The 27050-nt window shown below is 45.3% G+C and overlaps 1 protein-coding gene across 1 annotated transcript; it reads left to right on the forward strand.

The window, feature by feature from the left end:
- Window positions 1–27050, forward strand: CACNG6 (calcium voltage-gated channel auxiliary subunit gamma 6). The gene is made up of 4 exons (XM_063137655.1): window positions 1–495; window positions 23998–24072; window positions 26263–26400; window positions 26748–27050. The coding sequence occupies exons 1-4, from the start codon at window positions 171–173 to the stop codon at window positions 26981–26983; spliced, it is 774 nt and encodes a 257-aa protein (XP_062993725.1). The 5' UTR covers window positions 1–170; the 3' UTR covers window positions 26984–27050.

Here is a 27050-nt window from a genome sequence, read left to right on the forward strand (position 1 = left end):
TTTTCGGCAACGCTCACAGTGTGTTGACCTAGATAAGAACCAGGAGAAGCCGTGCGGAGCTCTCGCAGGAGACCAGGCTTTAAGCTTGGAGTGATACGGATAGGGACCGGGCTCCCTCTTTCGCAGGCAAAATAGATCCCTTCAACAAAAAGTGTGCAGGGAAAGGGGCGATGATGTGGCCTAATTTTTTCCTTCAGGATGAGGAGCAGCGCATGGCAACGCGCACGCGGGCGGTGGGCAAACGGCGCAAGATCCTGACGGACGAGCAAGAGGGCAAGATCAAGCTGGCCTTCTTCGTGGCCATCGTGGGGATGACCCTGACAGTGCTGGCCGTGGGCACAGAATTCTGGGTGGAACTCAACACCTACAAGCAGAATGAGTCCGCCATCTGCGAGGCGGCCCACTATGGCCTGTGGAAATTTTGCTACAAGAAACTCTGGATAAATGATGTGGAGGAAGAGAGGGCCACCTGTGGACCCGCAGAGCTGCCTGGAGGTAAACATATATCTTGAACATCCCTGTTCTCCATTCCCTCCCTCCCTTCTTCTCCCTCTCATAAATCCACAAACACACCCTAATAATACTCCCCCAATTCCTCTACAGGTGGCCCCTTTGACTGGCCTGCTAAGTCTCTTCCATTTCCCTCCTTCCCTTCCGACTCCCGTTGCCATTCTCTCCCCGTATCTTGTGCTTTACTTCCAACTTTGCTGCCTTCCAAGTGTTATATCCAGTGTGGGTGGTAGGTCAAGTACTGGATTCTGGTGGGCATGGCCAGAATGGGCAGTGGGTGTGGCTTGTGCTGGTTGTGGGCGTGATCAGGGCCAGGCGGGGCTCAGGTGGGGCAGTGGGCGGGGCTTGGGCTAGGTGTGGGTGTGGCTAGGGCTGGGTGTGGGTGTAGCCCTATACAGATACACACACTCACAGTGTCTTTCCACCATTCGCACCCGCACACACTCGCACACATAGAGCCTCCCGGGATTCATACAAAGACTCACACATTCACAGGGAGGACTGACACACAAGGAGGGTTAAGCCTTCCCAAGTGCTGTATTCCTCCCCCCCAATCACAACTGCTCATTCTTGTTTGGTGGGCTGACGAGAGCACAATATTCATGGGGAAATAGCATGCAGGAAGGGTCATGAACATTGCAGCTTTTGGCAAGCTGTGGGGAGCATGCATTCATGAGGGGCTGAACTCAAGGCTTCCAAGGGCCGCATGTGCTCCGCGGGCTGTGGGGCTGCCCACACGTGCAATAAAGAGTGATGCCCTGATGCCAGCCGCCATGTTTCCATGTGACACAGCAGCTGCACTGTATCTAATGCAGTTTTCTTATGGAATGGTACGTGTGGGGTGATAAGGAAAGAGGTGGCTAGGACCGATTGGTGTGGGTCCCTCCACTCCAATTTAAAAGAGTAACTGTGATCTCTGAAAACTTCAAGCCCTCCATGACCACCCACTTATGCTTATCACCTTGCGCACACACACACCCAACACATCATTCTCATTGTAGCTGTCTCAGTGGAGGCTGATGGCTGTGGAGTCATTGGGGTGGTGCATCCAGTCCAGGTTTCAGTCAGAACTCTAAAGGAGTTAGTTCTCCAGGGTGCTCTGCACTTTGGACAGCTCCTTTAGTGTTCTTCCTGGTTCTGACTGAAACCCAGACTGGATTCACCGCCCTACTGACTTCACAGCCACTAGCCTCCACTGATCTCTCTCTCTCTCTCTCCTTTCCCTCCCACCCCAACTACATATATCGGGCCTTCATAGGACCCACTGTCTCCACCCTGGCATCTCTTTGCAATGTCAGGCTGAGCTCAAGCACTTAACATGTAGAATTGCTGATTCTACATGTTATTAGATTATCTCCTGCTAATGAAGGTTAATCTCCTTGCCTCTGCTAGCATCTCTCCCAGATTCCTGTTCTACAAAGTATGCTGCACTTGAATACAGAATTGTCCTACAGATTAAAGTAGCGGAGTATAATTATGACTAAAAGTATCATGTTCAGTTTGACATGTGGGTGACAAGTCCTGGACTCAAGAGGCCAAGTAGGAGCCCAGTTAATGAGTCTGCCATATTAGCTCTAACAATTTTTTCGCCCCATGTGTAAACTAGCTGGAATGAAAGGGTGCCTCTGAGCTTATGCCGACTGCCTATTCCTCAGCACTGAGTCACTGCCACCAGTCTCCATCCATTGGCGGTTAAGGGGCAGAGCTTCAGGGAAAGGAATGTGGCCCTATGTGGCAGGGAGAGTCACCATCTCAGGGACATTCTAGGGGCCCCTCCAAATTTTGAGTTTCTATTTGGAAAACAACAACAACAACAACAACAACAACAACGGCCCAAATAGACATGATTTTATTAATGCAATCAGTAACTGTGTGGATGCTTTTTGTAAGTAAATTACAGCCACATGAGGCCTCTGGTTCAGGTCAAAACCATAGCATGGAGAGAAGGGGGCTTTAAGCCTTTGTCCCTACCACAGTGTCAATCTGGTTTGGGCCCCTGCACAGGTGCTGTTTACCAAATAAATAAATAAACAATCTCACAATTATTGTGTGATTCACTTCAGATCCGTTTTTGCCTTAGGTTTCTACTTATTTTACTTGTAGAAATATAAAGGAAAGTATACAGGTAGTATATTAGCCATTCACTCATGAAGAAAGAACACAATAAATAACATGAATATGAAGCTGCCTGTATTTATACTCCAGCAGTTCTGCAACGATTCTCCAACCTTGCAGGCCCCAAACTCCCAGGCTCCAAGTCTGCATGGTTTTCAGGCAGGCGCATGAAATGAGGCATCTCCCATTATAGACATTGGCCCAGTTCGCGCAGAAGAACCACCAGGGTGTTGATGTTTTTAAAAAACTGGGTTGTCACGCATGGTAGCACATGGTACCACCATTCACTTCCACTGCAAGTCCTTGGATTGTTTAGCAGGACGTGCAGACCAGGAACTCTGGCTTGCAGGGGAGTAACAATCCAACGTTGTAAGCCTGGGTTGTTGTGACATGCAAACTGGGACTTATCCCATCAATCCACCCACCCATCTTCCATTTCTCTTGGGGGGGGGTGCCACATCACTTTGCCTTTAACTAATTTTTCTTACGGCCAACTCTGACATAGGGACCTTTCTTACTCCTTTCTATACTGCGCAGTGGATGACATGGTCTAGTTCATGGTCTGGTACTCTTAGGTCATTTTAGACTTGGGACTTAATGGTCTCACTTCCCCCCTCTTTAATTGACAATGGGAACTTCTACTTACTTGAGGGATGCAAAACCTCTTTCAGCCCAAGTGCCAAATTCTCCACCGTAGCAGGCCCAAACTTCTTGGCTACAATTCTGCATAATAATAAGGACAAAACCATACTTTGCAATCGACCAGCCATAACAGTCATAAACAAAAAAGAAAAACACCTACCTCATTGACATAGCAATACCTAATGACAAAAATGTTGTAGAGGAAAAGAGAGAAAAATATACAGCACTGGCTAGGGAAGTTAAAGAACTATGGCAACAGGAAAAAGTTACAATTATTCTGTTAATCACATCAGTCGCCAGCATCATATTAAAAATTTTTTACAGAAAACCTCCAGAAACTAGAACTACCAAGAAGCAGTCATACTTAAAACATGTTCAATAGTTAGGAAATTTCTGAATCAGTAAAAGACAGCATGACTTGGCGAAGCCCGTCACGTTCATCTAGAAAAACCGCCACGAGCGAGAAAAGAGAGATAATAATAACAGCATATTTTAGCTTAATGCTCTTACTGCCAGTTAATGTTCTTACTGCTCTTACTGGGCAGTACTAGTGTGAGGGCAAAGCATATTGCTCATTGACTCCTGCTGTCCGTCCTCCAGAAACTGCATGGAAGTTACTTTCCTTCAATGCAACCCAGGACTTTTGGCCCTTCCTTTCTCAAACCCATCACCGCTGAACAACATTCATTTCTTCACCTCAGGCCTCAAGCCCACTTCCTTCCCTCTTCCCCCACATTTTAAAACCGGACTTTTTCTAGCACTGCTTCTTTTCCTCCTGCTCCGCCAACTCAGAGCATTCGCCACCACCTCCACCTGCCACCACTAGGGTTGATCCGAGAGCGTGTTTGACTCGCAAAGCCCAAGGCCTTCCCTCCATCCCCGCCTTTATGTTTTTCTCCCTGTGCACCTGTGCAGTGCAGAGCTATGTGGAAACTGTAGTTCCCCGACTGCCGCAGGTTCCTGGCCAGGTGCAGAAACAAACTGTTTGGCTATTAAAGCTCGAGCTTTGGATTTTTTTTCAGACTTTAAAAAATGTCTGCACGTCTACACTGCTCAAGCTTCAGTTTAAAACAAAAATGAGGGAAATTGGTCTGGTAGATCTCAAGTAATAAACCTTACACTACCATATACTTATATAAGATGGGAAACCCCCACAAAACTAGGTCACCATCGGTCGGTGGTTGGAGGAAAGGGACACAGTCTTCTGGGGAACTCCCAAAGGATTGTGCAGTAAATCCTGCCCTGACAGCATCACTGTCTAATATGTGTGGGACGCTACTATGCAGGACAAGAAACTGCCTAGGTTTGTTTTCTGATGCTATTAATCCCTCCCTCCCTGCCCATTTTTACTGTTGGTCTGGAAACAATTTCTTTAATTGCTCTTCTTTCTTGCTTGGCTGTGTTTGGGCCACTGTGAGAGGTCATTTGCAGGGCTTGAGGTGAGTGAGGCTCACCGTGGCTTTGCACTGGAGCCTGTGAGCTCAGCCCCTGGTTTAAAAACTCTTTTTTTAAAAAAAAAAAAACTTTTGAGATTTTCAAGAATTTATTCGATATGCACCTGATTCCTCACCAACGCACAAACCCATATGGTTGATCATCCTTCAACACCCACGCCCTGCAATAAGCCACCACAATATATAATTCTAGCAAACATCCCAGTGTTGTTTGCTAATCAACTATTGCTTACTCACACATGTTGTTTCATGTAAAATTAAATCCACAGAGAGGAGTAAGTGGAGCCCACAGAGGAAGTCAAAGTCTCTGTGGGCTGGAAAGGGAACCACTGCTAGGTGGATTAGGCCTGCAGGCCAAAGGTTCTCCATATCTGCTTTAAGGGCTCCCAAAATCTGGCACCCGAAGCAGCTGCCTCACCAAGCTCGTCTTGTTGATGGAGGGTGGAGCAGAATCACAGACCTTCAACAATGGACGTCAATGCATCCATCAGTTCTTCCAGCCATTTACATGTGGCTTAAAGAGTGTGCAGGGGGTGGGAAGCAAGATCACCGTGGGAGGCTCACATGTGTTCACTTGTTCTTCTGAACAGATCCTGGTTGCTTATAAGATGGGAAAAGTGTAGGGACTTCTGCACATAATTAAAAACCCAAATATAGAGTCTCTTCAAAAGCACAAACAAATACATGTTAATAAATCAGAGGTGGAGCTTGCGGCCACGATTGTACTTCCTCACTACTTGGGATGAGAATTTTGAAGGATAGCTGAGTTTTGGTCTGTGCATTTGTTTAAAAATGCGGAATTAGGTGTGTTTACATTAAAATGCAAACAGAATTATTTTCTCCCCCATCCCTGCTTACCGCGTTGTATGTTCATTAACCCTGTACGCCAGCATAAGTCCCAGTCACCTCAAGTGCAGGTCTCTCTCTCTCTCTCTCTCTCTGCTATAGCTGCTGACTCTCAGCAGGGGCTCTCTAGCGTTGCCTTGTTGTTTGCTTTAGCAGTGGGGGCCAACTGCTGTGCTCTGAGCTACCAGAGGAGGCTTCGGGTGTGGGGAGTCAGGAGACCTGCCACTTATGAACTGTAAGGTGTGGGGTGTGGAGAAGAGGAAGAGAATGCAGGAGCAACCAGGCAATTAAGCTGTGGTTGGGAGGAGCCCAAGGGGTCAAGAGCATGGTTGGCCGGCTTCAATGGGGCACTGCGCAACCGCTGGAGGGGAAACGGAATGTGCCGGTGAAAGAACAACATGGATCTGCACTGGGCCATTTTGCAGCATCGAATAGCGCAGAGCGTTCTTTCAGGGTTGAGATGAAGATCCATCCCAATCCAAGGACCAAAAATGAGCCCGTCATAATTTACCTGTCTGGCGACTGAGCAATGAGACCACACCTGGATGGCATGAATGGAGAGGAGAGGCCCAAATATGCCTCTGACCAAGTCGCTTGTCTTGGGGAGGAAGGGAGAAGGCCCTCCCCAGCCCAGAAAACGCCCCAAAGGAGCCCCGGCACGGCACGGCAGCCTTTCCTTGAAAGGGCGCTTCTGCTTGAAAAGCAGTGAAGGCCACAGCTTTATGTCACCTGCAAAGCATGCTAAGTACAGGAAAATGGACTAATGTGTTGGGGCCAGCAGGCACGATGTTACTTCTCCCATTTGGTGGACTGAAAAAGGCTCTTGACAGCAGGGAGATATCCCAGCAACGACAGCTAGCTAAATTTGGTTTCAAATTGTTCATTCTGTCTCACTTGAAACTACCAAACACTTGCCAGGTTTGCCAACGCTCTGCAGCAGCCTTAAGAAGACGAGGCCATTGTTGCTGCCTCGTTTGCCAAACGGCCAGCAAGAGATGCAGAGTTATCATCTTGCCCTCCGCTGCTCTGAGCGATGGGACGTTCCGGGCTAGCTTCCTAGTTTCCTTCTGAGGCGAGGGAGAGCGTGCCAGAGTTACACAGCCTCTGTGTCAAAATCTGTTTATTTACAGCTTGAAAAGGAACAGATGGGAAGCAATCAGCATCGCATGCTGTTCTGAGGAGGAATCTCTGGGGGGACTCCTTCCTTACTCCATATAGAAGGGGCCGTAGCCAGTGGGGTGGTGAATCCGTTCCAGGTTTCAGTCAGGATCGGTCACAATTCTGAAAGAGTGATCCAAGGTGCTCCCTGGATAACGCCTTTAGAGTTCTGACTGAAACCCAGAGCAGTTCACCAGACCACTGACACCAGAACCACCAGCCGCCACTGGCTGTAGCTCAGTGGCAGAGCACATGGTTTGCAGGCAGAAGGTCTCAGGTTTGATCCCTGGCATCTCCAGGTAGGGCAGGAAAAACGTGTGCCTGAAACCTCAGAGAGTTGCTGCCAGTCAGTGTTGACAGTACTGGGCTAGACAGACAATGGCCTAACTCAGTATAAAGCAGCTTCCTATGTTACATAAAGCTCGAGGGTACGCATACACATAGCACTACCAACTGCAGGTTTTTGAGGGCCCATAGGGTGACCCTATGAAAAGGAGGACAGGGCTCCTGTATCTTTAACGGTTGTATTGAAAAGGAAATTTCAGCAGGTGTCATTTGTATATATGGAGAACATGGTGAAATTCCCTCTTCATCTCAACAGTTAAAGCTGCAGGTGCCCTGCCCTCTTTTAAACCTGGTCGCTCTAGTGTAGCTCCTACAGCTTTAACTGTTCTGATGAAGAGGGAATTTCACCAGGTTCTCCATATATACAAATGACACCTGCTGAAATTCCCTTTTCTATGCAACTGTTAAAGATGCAGGAGCCCTGTCCTCCTTTTCATAGGGTCACCCTGGGCCAGACACTCTCAATGGGCCTCAGCCCTTAGTGAGTCTACCTTCCCACCACCATTGTCACCAAGTGCTATTGCTCCTTTCCCTCTTGCTCATCATTACTACCACTTGCTTGCTTGAGAGCCAGAGAGCAAGTAAGCAGAGAGCCAGAGAGCAAGTAAGCCGTGGCATCTGCTGCTCCACCTGCTCGCCACCACTGCTGTCTGGGCCAGAGCGAGGAGCAGGTGAACAAAAGAGATGCAATCGTGGCTGGGATGTGGGCTCTGGCAGGTGCCTGCCCACACCTACCCTTGACACCAGCCCTGACACACAGTGCAGGCCCAAGTCCTTTTACCTGCCTGAAGCAAAGCCAGTGACGGCCAATACCCTTGCTGCACCATTCCAACACCAATTCCTTCTTTAATCTATGCCTCCTCATGCCACATAAAGTAGGTTGCACAAGAGGGGAGGGAGACAGAGACAGACACACACACACACAGAGAGAGAGAGAGAGAGAGAGAGAGAGAGAGAGAGCGCTTAGGCTGTTCAGCATTTGCTCCAATCACCCAAGACAGCCATCTTCACATAATTTCCAAAGATGCAGGTATACACCTTTTAAAAATCCCTTCATAGTCATTAGAGTGACCAATTGCAAGGGAAGGAAAGGCTCCTATCCTTTTAATTCAGGGGTAGTGGGATGTTTTGAGCAGAGAGCCACATTTCCTCTTGGGGCTGCATGCCAGAGATGGGCTGCTGCCCCATCAAAAGTGGCTGGGGTTAAAACTAAAAGGGAGCACCCGACACTCTTTCATATGTGTATTCATTCTCACACATGACACACACTTCATTCATGCGCACACATAACACCCCCATCTCCCAAAGCCGCCAACCAGAAAAGCATTGTTTTAAAAGCCTCCATGGGCACGGGGAGCAATTTTTCAATGGCCAGGCAGAGGGGTGATTTTTGAAGTGAGGGGGGGTCACAGTGCACAGGAACAATTTCTTGAAACTCCCTCTTCTCCAATAATTCAGCTCTTAAAGACTTAACGGATGTACTCATTCATATATTTATGCATATCATTCCATGGAGAGAACCACTGAACAGCTAATGGCAGAGCATTTGGGTTGAATTCTGAAAAGTCTTATCATTTTAGACTTATCTGTCTTTGATGTCAGCTATTGAATTTGCATAATTTATTCTTTTTGGAGCATTTGGATGTGTGGCTGGCAGAGTGTTGGGAGCAGGGGGTTAAGTATAGTATTTCTTCAGATATTTGTGGATTCTCTGCTGCACAGCGCTGGTGTCTTTAAATGCAACGGCTCATTCTTTAAATGCCTCTTATTTCGAGTATCGTATAATGCAGTGTAGAAAGGAATTTTATGGTGAGAATGAAACCTCTGGCTATGATTGGCTAAAGTCACAGAAGGGCAAAGCAGGGCTCTGATTTGTCACTGACTGACCTAGTCTGAGCCTATATTGGAGGAGAGCAGACAGGAGTATTTATGACAGAAAGAGTGAAAACGCCGCACCTTGGGAAGCAGAGGATGGGCTGTGGACCAGAAGGAGATGGGGTGAAAGAAAGCTAAGAGAAAGAATGGACAAGGGGGAGTGAAATGTGCATGCCATAGCGAGAAGGTAGAGGTGAGGACGTTCAAATATTGATATCACAAAATCATCCTCTAAATGAATCTCTGACTGTAAGCCTCCAACCCAGGAGTGGACAGATTTCAAGCTTGCATGATCTACTTTGGTTTCTTTTTTTACTCAAACCTTGAGGTCCCCCAACCAGTGTAAGGTGCAAAATAGTGGAGTAGGCAAATAGACAAATGATAAGAGCTAAGGTGCCGCTGAGGATATGTTTAGTCCAGGAATTTGTGATTAGTACTCAAGTCCTTTCATGCATAAACCCACTCCTGGTTCTCCCCAAGTACTCTTTTCCAGCAACGTAATTTGGGGCGAGGGGGAGTTTTTTTTAGTTGTTACTATTGTCAGACACTGGGGAGTCAGAAACCCTTGCTGATCTACAGCAAATCAGTCAGAGATCTACCAGAAGATCCCAATCTATCTTCTGTCCCAGCAGCTGCTCAAGCTCTCCCACGGCCTAAAGCGGGAGAACACATGCAGTGCCACTGCCACATCTCCTCCATCCCCCTCTGCCACTGCTGCTGCTACCTATCCTCTGGTTCACCCTGAGGGCCACAGGGCAGGTGGGCCGTGCTAGAGAGCCACGTCAGCCAGAAAAAGAGGCCGGTGTGATTCTTCAGAGAGTCAGTCAAGCCCAAATACCTGGGTTCTTCCCCAGAGCCAGGCCTTCTAGGAAGGTGTCCTGGAAGATTGCCCGTGATACAAGCAGGCACATCGCTCCCATAGTGCCTGCCTCTGACGAAGGATCCCTTCAGAGACAGATACTTGGGCCTGGCCATCTCTCTGAAGAGCTGCACTGATCGCTTTCTCTGACTGAGAACCCAATTGAGACCAACTGCCTATCCTATGTTTTGCTCCAGGGATCCCCTCAGAGCGAGCCAGAGGGTGCGCATAGGGTGGGCGGCTGCTCCAGAGCGGCCCACCAACCATTCTCCCATTGCAGCATTTGCTACAGCAGTAGTGTGGGACTGGTGGAACTCTCCAGGGCATTCATGGTAGTGCTGCTTTGCTGTAGCGAGGTGGTGGATGGAGAACCTCCTGGCAGTGGGATGGCACACAATTCCTCACTCCTCCTGCTCCACCTGACGCAGAGAATTCACCTGGCCACATGGGAGGACCAGCCCAGTTCTACCAAGCCCTTCTCTAGCCCATGTGAAAAGTGGATACTGTGAAATTATCACTGAGCTACCTTTCGTCTAGATGTGGGGGCTATTTTGTTTGGTTATGCAAGCACACGAGCCCAAATACACCTCCAGGCTTGTGCTCGTCACTGGGCAGTGTACCCATCTGACCCAGGCTGGAGGGGCAACAAGCCAACTTGCAGTGAGCCAGGTTGTTCCCAGAAATCTGGCAGGGGGAGGTGCCAGCAGGAAGGACAAGCCAGAGCAAGAGCCAGTGCCAGTTGGAATGTTGTTTTTATTTTTGAGAATTACAATATAGGCAACCATCGGTATCAGGCCTCAGGTAGCCCAGTCCAGACTCAACAGGAGCAGGAACCAGAGAACAAGGTAAAGCAACAGGCCACAGGTACACAGAAGCAGGTGAACAACTGAGATCCATCCAAAGCCAAGTGGACAGCTATTCAACCAAAGCATCCTCCCCCAAGCTGGCACCCTCCATCTGTGTTGGATTACAACTTCATGCAGAATATCCACGTTGTGCAGAGAAGAGTTCCTGCACAACGGTTGTGTTGCGTGTTGTATGGCAGGCTCCGTGGAGTTTTCTGTTGTGTTGAGTTGACTTTTCCCACTGACTACAGACTTCTCCGGCAAGAGCAGCAAAAGGAGGGAGTGTTGCTCTAGGAAAGCCACTGGGATTGACAGCAATGGTTGATGGGATACCATCAGGAGGACCAAGGGAGGAGAGAGGGTGGAGAAACTGTCAATCAAGCATCACGATGGATTTTACTCCTCCACGGTAGCCAACAGTCACACAACGGTAGAGTTAGAACATGAGTGGAGTTTTCACACTGCGTTGACTAACATGTAGTCTAAACTTAGCCATTCTTAAGTCCAAGGCGATATTTCAATACTGCTTAACCTCACCAAACCCCTGAGAACCCACACTGGAGGAAAGTAAGAAATGATGTTAAAAGTCCAAGTTCTCCCAACCCAGGTGAACCAGTCCCTCTTGAAGCAATTATGAAAAAAAAATCCTATTGCTTTCTGCTGCTGCTTGTGACCCACATTTCACGTCTCCAACTCATGACTCCAATTCATCCCGCATCACTTGTATTTCATGACTGAAATACTGTGTTACGATGAAAGCAAAGGACCAACGAAAAGGACGAGCATTACCTAACTGTATTTTCGTCCAGATTCACTGGCCTTACTAAGCCTCTGACAAAGTAGATCTATCACTATACCATCTTGAAAATGTGCTATATTTCCCTATACTGTGAAGAGACCATTATATAACATAAGGATGTGTCCATTTGATCAAATTTGTTGAAGTCATCAATGTCTCACCTTCTGGATCAAAGTCACCCTCTGTCCTACTGTTTGCCCCATGATTTTCATGTGGGGAAAAAAATCCGTCACTGATCAATGACTGAAATCTTTTCAAACGAACACACAAACTGAAACTATGCTTCAAAATTCGCACTTCTCCAAATTTTGCAATGGAGTTCTCTAATCTAAACAATGCATACAAAAATGTATGTATTACCCAAAAATAATATTAAAATGTATTCTATTAGGAAAATGACTTGAAAAAATGTGTACATTAGGCAAAATGTGTACATTAGGCAAAATGCACAGCTTAGGAGAATTGTGCACAAAATGTATTTAAAAATTCACATGAATTTTGTTTTTTAAAAAATCTCACTCTTCCGGATGAACCTAATTTAAACTTTGAAAAATTCTCAAATTTCAGGGCAAACCAAATTTAAGGTTGAAAAAATTAGAAGCTAAGAGAAATCGAATCAGGCTTATACCTCCATTCCTACTTTGATGTGCGGAATTCAGCAGATGAGAACATTTAAACTCCGTGCTGTGAAAAGTTTCACTGCCTTGGGGTTTTTTGCATATAGAGCTACTGTTACAGGCATAAGAGCTGACCAAACCTTTTCATGCCAATCTTACCGTTAGGCCAAGTGAGATGGCTGCCTCAGACAGTTGATTTTGGGTGTCATGAATGGGCAGTTGCCAAATTATTATTTTGTTTATTACTATTGTATGTTTACTGCTAGTGCCAGGGATTTGGAGAGGGGCTTGTGGGATTTTCTGCTTCAGGTGCCAAAGTAACTTGGCTGGGGCAGGGGGAGAGGTTTAGGGGGTAGCATTTGCAGGTGCACTCCAATTAATGTCAGCCCAACTGGCTGATAGTAGCTGAGCAGAGAAGCATTCTTAGTAGAGTGGCCATGTGTCCTCATTTAGAGAGGACAGCCCTGCATTTGAAGGGCTGTCACAAGACCGTCCTCTATTTGAAGCCATCTTCTATTTGAAGAGCTGTCCTGTGCTATTCCAGCTTGTTCTAGTCCATCAACAGTGAATTCCCCGATGGCAGACTGAACAGGTAGCCACGCTGGTCGCCTGGTCACAGTCTTTCATACTATGGTGAGATGTACTGTAGTTCTATTTAAATTATAATTATTTCTAAATGTGCATCTACACATATAATGTAGCCTATGTGCACATCACTGTCAGCTTTTACCCTCTTCTGTGTAACTAATTTCCTCTTTCTCAGCCCAATTCATGAGTGGCCGCTCAAGTTCTTAGCTATGGACCCATCACTCTGGGTTCAAGTTCGCCTCCTGTGGATAGTGGCATCCTCTAAAACCTCATGCCAGCAGATTTAAACAAGGGTGTGCTTAGAAACTGAGGAATATTCTTCCTGCTGCTTCGCCAGGAACAAAGAATTGTTCCTGCACTGTTTTGACACCCCGGAAGGGTTTTACAATCAACCCTACATTATCCTGAAAGGCCTTTCGCCCTTTTCACTCACGCTGAAAAACCTTTCTGCTCCATTGCCTCATTGGCAGAGTTGCTATTAAAACCACTGCTCCACCCCACAGTTATTGCAGACAAATTGGAGGAGGTTTGGAATGCCAGACAAATGAGAAAGACTGACAGACAGATGGAAGGAGCGGGATACGTTTAGCTCGGAGGAAAGAAGATTAAGCGAAGGCGTGATAAATAGGTTTCAGTTGCTTAAAAGGAATGTGTGAAGGAAGAGGGAGGAGAGACAGCTCCCTCGATCCTGTGAAAAGACGTCTTGTGCTTCAGAAGTAGATAGGTCTGGGCAGAGTTTTACTTCCCCTACCCCAATGATCCAGCACCAGCCCAGCCCTAAAATGAGCCAGGCAGTGGCAGAAGCTTCAGAGCCTCATCATTAAAGACCAGAGAACTGTTATTCAGTGTATTACTGTATTTTTACAATATGTTTGTTTATATTATTATTATTACCCTCATCATCAGCATTATCATTTATTTTAGACCTTCAATGTGCATGGTGCTTTACAGAGTATAATAGGACAAGTCTCTGCCTCAGAGGGTTCGATCCAGCATCTGCCTTCCATGAGAGGAAGGGCTCAGCTTGCAGAAGGTCCTGCCCCTACCTGATTTGGGAGGGGGAATACCCCCTTCTCCCCCACCCACGGTGTAGCATTTTCAGAGCTCTGGAGGGGCTTCTTCTGCCCGTGCTTAAATCTGGATCCAACCCACAGAGTTTATAGTCCACCATGATGTGCATTAATTGTTTGTTTCATAATGCACAATGGTTTGGGAAACGGGTTAGATTCAGACTTAATCCTGCTTAGAGGAGGCCCACTGAAATCAATAGGACTTGAGTTAGTTTACTAACTTAAGTCTCATTGATTTGCATCTAAGTTTACTAACTTAAGTCTCATTGATTTGCATCTAAGTGTGACTAAGTTTAGATCCAACCCAACTGCTTTCCTTTTAAATGTCAATTTGATGGAGAGCAGATAGTGTTCCGAGTCATGGCAACAGCAACATGTAGCTCTGTCTGCATTACTGGCATTATGTATTCTTTGACTGATGTTAAACAATATTTACTGTGCCTTTCTACCAACGTAGCCTTTAAAAACAGTGTTACAAAACAGTAATAAAGCCATAGCGGTTATACAATTAATAACAATAAAATTGCAGAATTCCACAAAAATCCAAGGACTAATAAAACAAACAAACCCTCAAACACCTAATCAAATCAACATTAAAATAAAGCAATCAAATCAAACAATCAAATCCATTTATCGTCTATCTATCTATCTATCCATGCATGCAATAAAATTACTAGCTAATGAAAGCTTCAGCAATTACTCCCAAAAGCTTGGGACAGATAAAGATGATCCCATGCAAATACTGTATATCTTTGCAAGGAGTGCAATAATTGGGGTGCCACTACAGAAAAGGCACTGTCTCCAGTAGCCACCTAAGTTCTGAAAGTGTGGAACGGCGCACGTGGGAGAAGGCAGAAGCTCTGGGAAAACCACAAGCACCACTGCCTGCCTGTAGTCGCTTGTCAAGAGGCTGCATGGAAGCCCTCCCAGACAGTTGGGCCCCAGACTCCTGGTTCAGCCCTAACATGCCTCTGATAGCAATCCATACTCCTGTAATCCATGCTCGTGACTTATGCTCTCATAGGACTGCTGTTATACACTGTATGTAGGGCTTGCCTTGAAAACAACTTGAATTACTTCAGAGCGCAGCTACAGAACTTGAATGGTATAGCCAGATGGAATCATGTCACACAGATGCTTAAAGAGTTACATTGGCTGCCTATTTGCTTCTAAGCCCAATTCAAGGAGCTGTTGCTGACCTTTAAAGTCCCAAATGGCCTGCAACCCAAATACCTGAAGGAGCACCTCTCCCTGTACCAACCTGCCCATGCCTGAAGCTCTTCAGGGGAAGCTCTTCGCTGGGTTCTTTTACCAGGGGAAGTTCATTAGGTAGGAAGAAAGGAGAGGGCCTTCTCAGTGGTGGTGTCCCATCTTTGGAATGACTACTCCATAAAAGTTGGACTGATGCTGACATTACTATCATCCTGGCACCAAGTTAAAACTTATTCATTTACTCTGGCAATTTAAAGTTTTAAGGCTGGCTTATGTTTTGTCTGCTCTGCTGCTTTTATGACTTTATTTTTTCATCATCATGATGTTGTTTTGCTGCTGTCTCTACTCTGAATCTACTCCGAATCTTGTCCTCTACTCTCTACTCCGCATCCCGTTCTCCCTAGCTTCTTGATTCCTCTCCACCATCCTCTCCTGGGTGGAGGGCCTCTGGTCCTCCAGATGTTGTTAAACAATGGTCCTTCATCACTGACCATTGGTCACAATGGTGGGAGTTGGGAGTCCAGCAACATCTGTAGGGCCACAGATTCTGCACTCCGGCATTATAACCCTATTGCCAGCTCTGCAAATGTTCAGATTTTCCCCCCAGTCATCATGCCAAATTCATAACCCCCCTGGCCTTTCTGTGCTCTCCAAAGTGCATACAGATCCCCTGCGCTTGCAGTTCCCGACATTCACTTTGATGGTGGCTCTCAGGGCACTACAAAAGGATGCATACGGAGAACTTCCCCTGGCACTGCAATGAAAGGGAAAGCCCATGAGGGCAGGTGGATGGGTGAGATCTGAACCCCTATTTATTTTAAATTATTTCTACTCCTTTTCAATCTGAATTTTCTCAGCAGCTTTACAATAACATACATTAAAAGTAATGCATTCTGAGAACAAAAGCAACCCAGAGACAGGCTGGGTGGTCTGACGTTGTTTAGGGCTTTGTAGGTCAAGACCGGCACTTTGAACTGTGTCCAGAAACAACCTGGAAGCCTGTGAAGTTCTTGAAATACATTTCATCCTTCTCATTCCAGTTGACCACCTTCTGGCTACATTCTGAACCACTTGTAGAGTCTTCAAAGGCAGCCCTGCATAAAGCACTTTACGGTAATCTAGCCTTGAGGATAACGGTGGCCAAGTTGAAAGTAGGCTCTAAAACTGCATAGATCAAGGTGCTTCGTGAGCCAGCTGAGCTGACCCTTTTTTTTCATATCTGAGACACACAATTGTTTAATACGCATAGTGCTGTATGAGTGCAGAAGTATCCCACAACTTGGCTTCTCCCTGAAAATGACACGCAGATTTCTCAGTAATCACATCACTTCGATTCGCAAATGAGCCACCGTCTTGCCACAGCTCAAGAAACACTACCGTGATCCGGTTCCAATACGGTGCTCACTCGGAACTGAATAAATTGTACCAATCCTGACACACAAAAAGCCCAAAAGAGGGAGCCCAGGGAAGATATCTCAGAGCGTTCAGGGAAGCCTTGGAAATGAAAGAGTGGCAGCTATATTTGGACACATTCCAGTTTAGAAACGAGGCACAAGGTTTTGATAACGGGGGCTGGGGGCGATGACTGAGCCAGGCGTTCGTGGCAGGCAGTGGTCTGTCCATCAGACTGAAATTAGATGCCTGTCTAAAAGAGACAGCATATAGAAGGGCTTGTTTTGAATGGCCCTCTTGGCCTTAATCATAGCTCTTCTTAGACACTCCCATTCTGTATTCAATTCTCGGCACAAGCCAAGCACAACCAAACAGGCAGGCTACGCAATTGCCTAGGCTGTCAGTAAAGGGCACCAGCTGGTTTGGGGGAGCATTCTACTTCTGGTTTGTGGGATGGATGCGCCTTCCCCAGCTAGAGAAACATAACATCTTGAGCCAGCATTGTATCTTTGATATGTAGAGGGACAGACAGACATTTCCAGACAGGCTTGGAAGTTGGATGGCATCTCTATTTCTAGAAATTTAGATGTCAGACCAAAGTGTATCACCATAATAAACTACCATATGATCCAGATGTCCACCCCACCAATCCCTAGCGCGTCAGGAATTGAGGTGAAAGAACTGCACTCTGCACCTGCTCAGCCGGACTTTCGTCCTGAGCCCTGACACTGAAAACGGATTTAGCACTAGTCAGCCTGTGCCCGTCTGTGTTGGTATCACATTTACATTTCTGCCTGGCCTATTATTTTCTAATCTTTCTAATAATTTTCTGATTATCATTATGCCTATAATTGTCTTTCCTTTTTCTTACTTTCTACTGGTATCTTTCAGTTATTGCCACTGCACACAACCTGGTCATTGTTTGTAAGGAAATAGTAGTTCTGAACTTAAACCTGAGTAGTTCTTCTGGACAGGCCTGCCCAGGGTGGGCAGGGGGATTGCCCTGGACCCCCACCCCAACAAGCAATTTCTATATGTGGGTGCATGTGACAGCCCCCCCCTCTGAAAATCCCATTGTCCCAGGCCCAGATTCCTCTGAGTGGCCTTGCTTCTGGACTGAGTTAGTTTATCATCTTCCTTCAGTAGCTTGATCTGCCAACTTGCATAATCTAACAATATTTGTTTTGCCAGCACCATTTTTGGCTTGCACCAGCTCCCTCTTTCTTACTGTGGCACACTAGAATCACGTGAACTGTATTGGTTAAGCTGTGGTGATTGGCAGGTGAATAATACTGCTTTGGACAGCATGTGGAGGGTGGTTACTGGTGACTTCATGTTTCCCTTGGCCTCTTGAGTCTCTTTGCACATGATGCAAGAGCATGAAGGAGAATAAAACAGGCCAAAGAACCTTTTACTGTCCTGTGAGCTCTAATGAAATTTGTGATTATGGTCAAGAGGACCATGGAAACCACAACCTGGATGAAGATGAAGAAAAAGAGGAGGGGGAGGATGTGGTGATACAGTTGAAAGAATATACAAAGAGGAAGAATCTAGGAAGGAATCTAGAAAGCCCGTAAGAAAACAGGATATTATCAAAGCACAGACAGAGAGTTATTCTTCCCAAACAGAAGAAGCTTTATTGCAGATCAATGGGGCTTCGTCTTGTCACCACAGAAAGGATTTAATAGAGGTGATGTTAGCTGGGCTTTGGAATTCACATTTGATATTTGGTGAATGTTTGGATGCAAAACAGTATTCCTTTGGATCTTTCTCTTTTGATGTTGGGAGATATGCTTGGATTCATGGCCTTAACCACTGTTAAAAAATTTATTCAGTCGTTTTAATTTCTATTTACCTCACTCCCATTAACTAAGATGTACAAGCCCACTTGTACGTCTCACCAAATCAGGCAGGTCTAGGTACAAATTAATTACATCTGACAGATGTGGTTTTCAACAACTCTTTGATTCTCAAGTTCAGTAAAATCTAGAGATAGAATAACAAAAACCTTGCAGACGTCTGAGAAATAAATGTACTTTGGTGTAATATCTCAGAAACATAATTATTTGGGAAGCTACTGGTGGTAAAGCTAATCTACATAAGATTAGTAAATGGACAGCAGGGGACAAAACTGCAACATAAAGAGCAGCAGTAAAACCATCAAAGGCCATTAAAACCTTAGGAAAACAAAATTGTTTTTACTTAGAAACTAAAAGCCCTTTGATTCATTGTCAGACTAGCAGATAAGTGGAGGGAATTCCATAAATGAAGCTCTCCTATCAAAAAGGCCCTGCCATCCCTAATAACCATCCACCTTACCTTTGAAGGTAGGGCACCCAGAGCTGGGGTTTTGATGACATCTTAACAACCAAGTAGGTTTGCATGGGAACAGGTCATTAAGAATAAGGCACTTCTGTGATGCTCCTACGAAGCAGCCAGCTTTGTAGTTCATGGGTGTTCTTGGGAATAAGGCTGTAGTGATGGCCGTGAATTTGGGCAGCTTTAAAAAGCGATTAGACAAACCCATGGAAGATAAGGGAAGGGGGAAGGGTGCTGATGCACTTGTCTTCGTAGGCATAAATTCCTGGAGGAGAAGACTATCAATAGCTACTAGCCCTGATGGTTATGTGCTACCTCCAGTATCTGAGACAGTAAGCCTGTGTGCACTAGTTGCTGGGGAAGATGGGTGGGAGGGTGCTGTTGCACCATGTCCTGCTTTGTTGGTCCCTGGTCAACATCTGGTTGGCCACTGTGTGAACAGAATGCTGGACCAGATGGACCCTCGGTCTGATCCAGCATGGTACTTCTTAAGTTCTTATCTGGCTGCCTCCTGTAGGAACAGAATGCTGGACTAGATATATCATTGGTCGAATCCGTCATGGCTCTTTGTATGTTTTTAGGTTAACATTAAAGAACTTACTGTGCGTGCACCTTTAATACAGCTGGGTTTGGGCACTTGGTCTGCTGAACACTGACCACATCTATGCAGAGTCTTGTGTAACATTCCGATCTGGAGAGGAAAGGCGGGGAGAAAAAACATTCAATTCACAATACAGCCAACCATTACAAGTTGGGAAAATTCATAAACCAAACCAGGTAATATATGACTTTCAGCTTCATGGCTACAGGAAAATGACTAGCCCACAAAACCTGTTGCTAGCGAATTGGTCCACAAATATTAAGTTTTGTGCCACACAGACAGCCTTAAAAAGTTGGGGGGGGGAGGGGAGAACCCATTCTCATTCAACCCACCACAACAGAGCAAGTGGCTATTTACTGTGTGACTGGGCCACCACAGACCAACACAATAGGTCAATTTTGGTTTCTCCATTTCCCAGTTTTCTATTCTTAAATTTGGTTCATCCCAAAGTTTGAGAATGTTTCCAGTATTAAATTCGGTTTCTCCCCAAATCTGAGATTTTTTTAAAAAAAGTGTTAGCATAAAACTCCTTACCCATTTTTGTGCACATTTCTAATATATGCATTTATTGTACACAATTTTGCCCAATATACACATTTTACAAGTAATTTTCCTAATGTAATGTGCTTCTGAACATTATTTTAACTAATATACACATATTGTGTGCACATTCCCCATATATACATACTTTGTACAGTTTTTTTTTAATTAGAGAACTCTATCGCAAAATTTAAAGCAGTACACATTTAGGTAGGAAATTAGGTCAGTTCGCATTAAAATGCAAACCAAATAAATTTCTCCCTCCCTCTGCCCTCATCCCATCTACACCTGTGATCCTTCCTGAGGGAATTTTTTGAACAAAAAACACAGGAAAACCATTATAATTTATCACCCTCACATCTTTGGCAATGCCCCTGATGCTGCAGCTGACTTGAATTACCCACAACCACCCCATTGGTCCCATTCAGACAACATGCTATACCATGCTGCTTAACCACAAAACGGTTAACGGAATGCATTAACCTTAATGCATTTCATTAACCATGTTGTGGTTAAGCAGCAAGGGTTAGCGTGTTGTCTGAACAGGGCCATTGTCTCAGCCAGAGCAAGAAGCAGGTTGCAATGGAGAAGAGGAGGAACCACTCCAGTGGGCCCCTTGCTGGGGTGTGGGCCCTCGGGAGTTGCCCAACCATGCCCCCCTTGATACCAGCCTTGATAAGAGAGGCCAGAGAAGAAAGACAATTTGACAGGCAAATCATCCAGAAGAGATGAGGCGAGGACCAGCAATGTCCTCAAAAATCCAGAGATTCTTCTGGGTGCTGTGCCCTGCATGATTGTGAAGGTTTGGTTTTGTTCTTGTCTCCTAGCTCTGTCAAGCCACAGCAGAGCCATGGCAGGGCAAGGTAGCTTCTATGGGGAGGAAAATGGGGCTTGAGATGACATAATGGGAAGGCTGAGAGAGCCAGGCACCCTAAATTCAGCTGTCTCCCATGGTTGTGTCCCTGAGATGCTGGTTTCTTTCTTAGTCTGGCAGGGCTGAGTGACTATGCGGTAACTCAATCGTCAGCTTGGGCACAGCCCGGACAAATGGGATTGGAGCCAATTACTTGGCTAATACTCTTGGCTTATCTCCCTGTAACTAGAGCCGTTCTTGCCTTTTGCTGAGCTAGGCCCAACTTCGAGTAACTAACCACTTCTTCTGCAGGCCCCCACTGAAAGACACGTCTGGGAAGTCTGTACACAGTGGTAACGCTCAGGTTTGCTGGCATGTAAGGTATAAAGCAATCTGCAATGGGGTATCCTTCAGCCTACTTCACCTCACAGGGCTGTTATGAGAAGGGTGGACACTTACATATCATCAAAAAAGAGGAAATACACCACCAAAATACACCATCTGGTGAAATCCCCTCTCCATCACAACAGTTAAAGCTGCAGGAGCCCTGCCCTCTTTTGTATCTGGTCAAGAGGGCAGGGCTTCTGCAGCTTTATGTGTTGTGATGAAGAGGGAATTTCACCAGGGGCTGCAGGCATACAAATGACACCTGCTGCAATTCCTTTTTCTATACAACTGTTAAAGATACAGGAGCCCTGTCCTCCTTTCCATATGGTCACCCTAACTAAAAACATTTTTTAAAAAAAACCCAAAGTAAATCTCACTAGCCAGAAGCCTGACCATCCATACGGTACCTGTATCTTCATGGTTGTGTAAAAGTCTGAATTTTAGCAACTTTTGTCACCCCTGCTGCATGAAAAGGGACACCTGCCAAAACTTGCTTTTAAACTCATTGGAGTCCTGACCTTTATCACACCTTGTAGGGTGGCCATGTGCCTTACTTTGCAGAGAAGCGTCCTGTTTGAAGGCATTTTCTCTTTGAAGGGCTGCTCTGTCCATGTCTGGTTTAAAAATAAAGAACCCTAAGAAGGGAGAGTAGCAGGGGCTCTGAATTTGTCCATCAACAGCATTCAGGCAGCAGACCAAGGAGGACACAGGTCATACGGTCACTCTTCAATACTATGATTAGATGTCTGGTATTTCTATTTAAACGCTAGCAATTAGTCCTAAATTTGCATCTCTCTCTATAAATTAGCATATGCAATTTTTATGCAAATGTGTCTCCTCCCTTTGCCCTCTTTTTCGGTGATGCACAAGCAGCCAGCCAGCCTGGAAAGGTAGCGCATAGACTTGGCTGGGTCTCAGAACTATATGCAATGCTCTGTCGGACCATCACAGCCCCATCTTCCCCCACCGCACACATAACTCCCGTGGGCAGGAATATGATGGGGTGGGCAAGTAGTACTGCTTGTGGAGGCAGCTGCCAATGGGGAGAACCAGTAATCATAAATTATAGCATATTTGAGCACAGTCATCTTTCATATAAATATCTCGCATGCTCCCTCTCTCTCTCTTTCTCTCTCTCTCACACACACAGAGCACTTGCTCCCTACACCCCGGGGCTACCTGGATTTTGTCCAGCTGCAAAGGAGGCAGTAATTGCTAACACATCTATCTCCAGGGACACAATTAAATCCACTCCACCGGGCAACGAAGGAACTCAAAAAGGATGAGCTCTGAGGCCTGAGTTGCAAGGAATCTTTTTTTGCCCCTAACCTTCTGCTTCAATTGCCAAGTCCTAGAAATGGCCTCCCTCCCAAAGTTTTGCAATTCAAACTGGTACAGAGAAACAAGGGCTAATTGCAGAACCTTCGTCTCATCTCCTGGGTTTCTCAACGAAATCTCCATATTACACATACCTTTCTATATCAGAATATAGTATGGGAATTTGGAAAGATTATCAAGTCTCTCTTTATAAGTTAAGACAATCTTTAACAAAAAATTGTGTGGCATTCGTGGAAGCCACATGCCTTTCCTTTCTAAGACAGAAAAGAAAAATGTGGGTGAAGGACAAGTTATTAATTCTTAGGGCTGTTTCACACACTGCGAAATTTGCAAGTGCACTGCAGTTATAATGTGTGTATTCTGTAACAAACATTCCTGCAGGGAGTCAGGGTCTATCACAGCATATATATTTGATTTTTCAAGAAGGTGTCCTCCCAAATAGTGTGGAATTCATCTCTCTCTCTCTCTCTCTCTCTCTCTCTCTCTCTCTCTCTCTCTCACACACACACACACACACACACACACACACACACACACGACAAACATTCAGTTTAGTATAATAATATGAAGTTGTAATACACAAAGATATCTTCTGCATTACATAGAAAACATGAAAACCCAAGTCCTGAAAAGATACAGGGGTCTTTTCCATTGGGTAACAAAACAGGAGGCTTTCATTGGACAGTGAAGAAATGTGAGGGGAAATAGATTTTGGACATCTTTGCTTAATACAGCTCTTGGTTTCTACACATGACCTATACTCCATGTTCCCTTAGCCACATCCCAGCTCATATTGTTTTTGTACCAGTTTTATCAACACAGGTACCAGCAAAGAATCCTGGGAACTGCAATTTGCTGAGGATTCTTGGTTAGCGATCCTTAGCTTCCCATTAGAGAACTACACTTCCCAGGCTTCCTTTGGGCCAGGGAACAAATATTACACTGGTTTAAGCCCAAAAGTCAAGATGTGCCTATAGTGTTTCCCTCTCCTGTCTTCTATGAAGAAATGTGATAATGGGTGAAGCAACCTAGAGGGAGAGAAGGCAAATATTGTAGCCTTTAACTTAATTATTCTAGCTGCTCCAAGAAAATTCCTCAGAGCCATGAGCTTGCAGTCCACACATAACACACATCTTGCTCTGTGATGAACAGCAAAAGAATAGAAACCCAAATTCTTGAAAGACAAAACACTGAAAAATTATTATACGGTTAGAATGAAATATGCCAATTAAAGAAATATTTTTGTAACTCAGGGCCGTCCCTACCATTAGGCAAACTGAGGTGAATGCCTCAGGCAGCAGATGCTGGGAGATGGCAGCAAAGTGTTGGAGGATAGAGCGGAGTGCCACGGGACGTGTCCTCTGCCCTATAACTTATACTGTGCCATCATCAATGTTGAAGAAAGTTTCAACTGCCAGTCCAGTTGGGGTTTGGGCATGGAATGGGACAGGAGTGTGTGCTATCTTATTCTTTGCCTAAGGCAGCAAATTGTCTTAGGCTGACCCTGGTCTAACTGGCATAATTTTGTCTATTACGCATCTCTGATCATCTATTTCCTCAAACAACAGCCTCCCCTCTACCCCACCTCCTGTTCTCCTTTATTTTAATGCACTCTCTTCTTGTTGTTTTCAGAAGCTAACTGTTCTTATTTCAAATTCTTCACTACTGGAGAGAATGCACATATCTTCCAGAGGTCAACTAAAAAAGGTGAGACTCAATAGCTCAAAAGCAGGTAGTCAAGTTGGTTGATGACAAAAAAAATCCAACAGGAACAAAAAGAAAAATCCTATTTATTCATTACATGTGTATCCTGCATTTCTTTGAAAGAGCTCATGGTTCTGGTTCTCATCCCCTTGCCCCACTTTATCCTCACAATAACCCGGTTATGCATGGTAATCTCAGGAGGAAGGACCATTCAGAATTTCGTACCTTGGCTTAATAAACTGAGATACTTGCAAGCCTCTTGACTTCAGATCTGCCTTTGCACGCCATCCTTCCTTTTCAGCATGCTGTGAAAAGCCAAGAAGTCTTCAATTAACCATAGTTTTCCATTGTGCCCAAACCAGTAAACTGTGGTTATCAGGTTCAGAAAAAGCTAGGATCTTGGTTTGAGATCTTGGCTTGGTCCGAACCTAGTAACCAATTTCCAAGCGCAGATATAACAGGAAATTATGGTTAACTTAAGGTTTGTGGGGTGAAACACGGCAGGCCGGGAAGCAAATGGGCTATGCATGCAGGCAGGCATAAGGCTCAATCAAATCTCGCCTACTAAAGCTGCTGAAACTTGAAATTAGTCAATTTGAATCTAGTAGATTCATAAGTCTCAGATGTATAATAACCGCTAAGTTCTATCTAACAGACTAATATTTTCATAATTCAAACGGATTGATTATGACTTCATTTATATTTTCTGCACCTGAGCAAACGAAATGTTCAGTATCCAACCACCGGTACACTTTTTTAAAATAATTTTTATTTGAATTTTATTACACATACAATAATCACGTTACATCAACTTATATGCCTCAATAATAAAATTAAAAAACTAATTAAAATAATATAAAACTATCTCGTGCACCCCACCCCCCGGGACCCTTATTCTCCTTTCCAAAATTGTAATGCAATGGTTTACTCCCTTTCCCTTGTACACCTTTCACCTTTTTAACCCTTTAAATCATGCTTCCCATTTATTTATTGATAAGACCCAAGTTTAAAGCTGCAGACCTGCTACTATCAGCTATAGTGTAGACCTAAGATTTGCAACGTATTGTACAAGCTTTAGAACTTCACAGAATTCCTCCAGTAGGCTGTTCTACAAAACAAAATGAAAATTCAGCGAGAAAAGGGTATTTATAGTAGAGCTGTCCCAATTTAAGAAACTATAGGCAATGAATTGCATGAACTTTAGTCAATGGGTCAATTAATCGGTTAAGTTTGCATAAATTCGAATTTTACAAAAAGCAATAGGTCTGAAGCAAACAGCATTCTTCCTTTGTTTTTAGCTAATAACAATCTGTATCCAAAAAAAAAGCATCATCTTAAAAGAGACATTCCCTTCTGGAGGCAGGGGGAAAGGAGGAGGGATGCCTCTTTTAAGATTTTATTGTTACCTACCATTTTATATGTACTTGTATTCAAAATCATTTCTGGTTTTTCTTTTAAAAAAACTTCTGCCCAATTAATCAGGCCACCATTTTGGTTGATCAAATTTAACCAATTGTGCATTGTAGCACTTTTTTTAAAAGCAAAGGGATCTTGTTCTCTTTTCTGCAGCTTTTTAAAGAAACTTAAGATGGTAATCAAGGAAGTCCCTATGCAGACTCTTTAGGTCAGCTTTCCTCAACATGGCACCCACCTGGGGTGTTTTGAACTACAACCCCTATCATCCCCAACCAGCATGACCATGCTAATTGGGGATGGTGGGAGTTATAGTCCAAACATACCAGGAAGAAGGCTGATTTAGTTAAGCCCCACGTTTGGATCAAAAGATCTTAGTTTACCCAGAGGCATGCCAGGACAGAGAAGCAACCGAGCCCGTGTCCCTTTGAAAATATAAAAATCAGCAGTTATCTGAATCTCTCTCTGGCATTTCTCAGTCTGCAGCCCATTGGGTTCGCCAAGCCTGTCTCCACCTGGCCCACTGCATCTCCTCAACGTCCGTTCTCATCACTATTAAGAGTCCTGCTTTTCCCTGAGGCCCACAGTGGTTGCCCACACTCCAGCCGTGGTCACCTCATGTAGTTATGGATGCTGAATATGAGTGTGTGTGTAACTTTCTAGAGGGTAGAACCTTCCCTGCTGAGCCACGCAGGAAGTAGGACAACAGGGGGGTTGCAAGCGTGCCCCTCCTTTCCTCTGCAATGACTGCTTTTTCTCCCCTGCCTGGTGACACTGTAGAACTGAATATCACGGCAGCCGTTGTGTCCCTTGTCAGCATCACCTTGATGGGCATGGGGTCCCTCTGCATCACAATGGCTCTGAGCAAAGGGATCGAATTCCTCCTGAAACCAGCATCCTGCTTCTTTATCATATCAGGTAAGGGAGCCCTGCAAACATCCTTTGCTTGCTTAGGGGCAGCTTTAGCATCCAGTCAGGCCTGCCCCAGTCCTTCTTGCAGTAGGGTAAACATACCTTTGAACCCTGCTTTCCTTAAAACACAGTTAAGCAAGTTAGGCCACAGCTCTACCTACTGAGAGTAAAAAGGAGCCTCGCAATGCACTTTCTTGTGGTCCAATTAACTCTAAGCAAGTGCCCATCCACAAAGCTTTCCACACTCTTAATTCACAAAAAGTTCGAGGAGGAGGAGTCCCCACTGGGCAGGGGCAGGGAGTAGCCCCGAAGCGTAACTTCCAGCACTGTCTTCTCTTTCTCTCTCCCTCCAGGCATGATGGTGCTGGTGTCTTTGGAGGTTTTCCGACAGTCGGTCCGGTGGCTTATCACCTCCGACGAGACCATCCCACTGGAGTACGAGTATTCGTGGTCTGTGGCTTGTGCAGTGGCTGCCGGGGCTGTCTTGATTTTTGGCGGAGGCTGTTTTATCCTTTTGTCCATCCCGAGTTTGCCCAAAAAGCCCTGGGAATGCTGCATCAAAAGCAGAAACAGCAGCAACACTTCCTAAAATCCATTTGGGAGGGAGAACCAAAGTATCTCTTTCTCTCACTCTGCAACACACACACACACACACA

This window comes from Elgaria multicarinata, chromosome 11, assembly GCF_023053635.1.
Source record: "Elgaria multicarinata webbii isolate HBS135686 ecotype San Diego chromosome 11, rElgMul1.1.pri, whole genome shotgun sequence".
Taxonomy (NCBI): Eukaryota; Metazoa; Chordata; class Lepidosauria; order Squamata; family Anguidae; genus Elgaria; species Elgaria multicarinata.

Coding starts and splice junctions, on each gene's coding strand:
- CACNG6 (XM_063137655.1), top strand. CDS start 171: ATGATGTGGCCTAATTTTTTCCTTCAGGATGAGGAGCAGCGCATGGCA. Junction 24,073..26,262: donor CCAGAGGTCAACTAAAAAAG/GTGAGACTCAAT, acceptor GTGACACTGTAG/AACTGAATATCACGGCAGCC. Junction 26,401..26,747: donor CTGCTTCTTTATCATATCAG/GTAAGGGAGCCC, acceptor CTCTCCCTCCAG/GCATGATGGTGCTGGTGTCT.